Source organism: Chenopodium album, chromosome 1 (genome assembly GCF_948465745.1).
Source record: "Chenopodium album chromosome 1, dcCheAlbu1.1, whole genome shotgun sequence".
Lineage (NCBI taxonomy): Eukaryota > Viridiplantae > Streptophyta > Magnoliopsida > Caryophyllales > Amaranthaceae > Chenopodium > Chenopodium album.
Window position 1 is genome coordinate 7751120 of NC_137834.1, and position 1802 is coordinate 7752921.

At 38.5% G+C, this 1802-nt stretch overlaps 1 protein-coding gene across 1 annotated transcript; it reads right to left on the minus strand.

Moving 5' to 3' along the window:
- Positions 1 to 649: 649 nt before the first annotated feature.
- LOC145627694 (uncharacterized) lies at positions 650 to 1522 on the minus strand. The gene has a single exon (XM_081680051.1). It carries the CDS (start codon positions 1520 to 1522, stop codon positions 650 to 652), a length of 873 nt encoding a protein of 290 aa, XP_081536177.1.
- Between the last annotated feature and the right edge of the window lie 280 nt (positions 1523 to 1802).

The window sequence follows — 1802 nt, forward strand, 5'->3', positions numbered from 1 at the left end:
TTCTTGATGTTGCTTCTCTTTCCTCAAAGTGAACTTGTATAGATCATTTGTTACTCTCCCAAAGGCCAAGCTCTCTCCATTAGTAGGGTCCTGAAACACACACCCATCTTGATCAAAAATAATTTTGATGTTACTGGAATTGAAAATCTTACAAAGAGATAACAAATTGTTCTTGAACTCTGGGAGGTACAGAACATCATGTAGCACAATCCTTGATCCCAAATTCACAGTTCCTATCTGCAGAACCTTTTTGATTGTTCCATCAGGAAGAACAACCTTTACTGGTTTTGTTAGACTCCTTAAACAACTAAAGAGTTTTTTGTTTCCAGCCATGTGATCTGAAGCCCCAGAATCAATAATCCAAGAGTTGCAGTCAAAATTTTCATGGAAACTAGCAACATTTGAAAAGGAAATTATACTTGCAAATCCTGCAAAATTGCTTGAGGCATTTCCCTTTCCTTGACTGCTTCCTGCTCCTTGCTTTTCCTGGAAAGCTCCCAAGACTTCCTTGACCACAGCAGATATCATCCCTGCATCTGGCTTACTGTTTCCACTGTTTCATGCCTCATATTCTTCCTCATCTAGAGGAGAATCAATTTCTTCTTCCACCTTGCCCACATTAGCAGCATGTCTCTTTCCTTTATACCACTCAGGATAATCTATCATGACCTTTCTTCTTACAGAAATCACAAGTCACATCAGATTTTGACTTTTTGATTTCCCTTCTTTGGTTTGCACCTTCTGTTTTCTTTCCAGTTCCAAATCCTTTGATTTCTTTATGAACGTGGAAAGCTGATGATTCAGTCAGTTCTTGCATTTCACTACTGACCCTTTTCTGCTTTTCTGTTTGCTGCACCAGATGAAACGCTTTGTTGACACTAGGTAGAGGATCCATACTAAGAATGTTCTCTCTAACATTCTGATATCCTCTGTTCAGTCCCATTAGAAACTGTATCACCCTATTTGTCTCGATCATTCCCATCATCTTCTTGTACATACTGCATGTACACTTAGCCACTATACCACATGTACATTCTGGTACAGCTTCAATGTTGTATATTTCATCCCAGAATTTTTTCAGCTTGCAATAGTAGTCTCCCATAGACATCTCACCTTGTTCAAGCTTCCCTAAATCCTTCTTAAGTTGATACAAGAGAGGTATGTTACTCTCAGAGTATCTCTCAACAAGCTCATCCCACAGTGGCTTGGAGGTTTGTACAAGGATTAGTCCTCCAGCAACTTGGTTTGTCATGGATCTGAAGATCCAACACCTCACCATATAATCATTTCTCTCCCATCTGTTATAGTCTTTGTGACCAACTACAGGCTTTGGAACCTTTCCTTCAATGAATCCCTTCTTGTTCTTAGCTCCTAAGGCTAGCTTCACATTCCTACTCCATATCATAAAATCACTTCCATCAAACAACATTGGCGTTAAAGAAGCAGCATGATTATCAGAATGTGATAGAAACAAAGGGTCCTGATAGTTCATCTGAGCATCAAGAACTTCATTATCAAGCATTGTGAAAGAAAGAAAGCAGAGAAAACAGAGGGAAAAAAATAAAAATTTAAACTTTCAGGATGATTAAACCTGGAAGCTCTGATACCATGTAGAAATCTGAGTTATTTACTCCGACTTCACGATTTTGTGATGATTTGAATGTGTATTTGCCTTTCTCTTACAAGCAACAGATGGAGAATATTTTCTCTGTATTTACTGCAAAAGCGGCGCTCAAATCCCTTAGGGATTGGCAAACCTAAAAGATACAATATATACAAGAAGCAAGCCACTAACAAACTTA

Coding starts and splice junctions, on each gene's coding strand:
- LOC145627694 (XM_081680051.1), bottom strand. CDS start 1,522: ATGCTTGATAATGAAGTTCTTGATGCTCAGATGAACTATCAGGACCCT.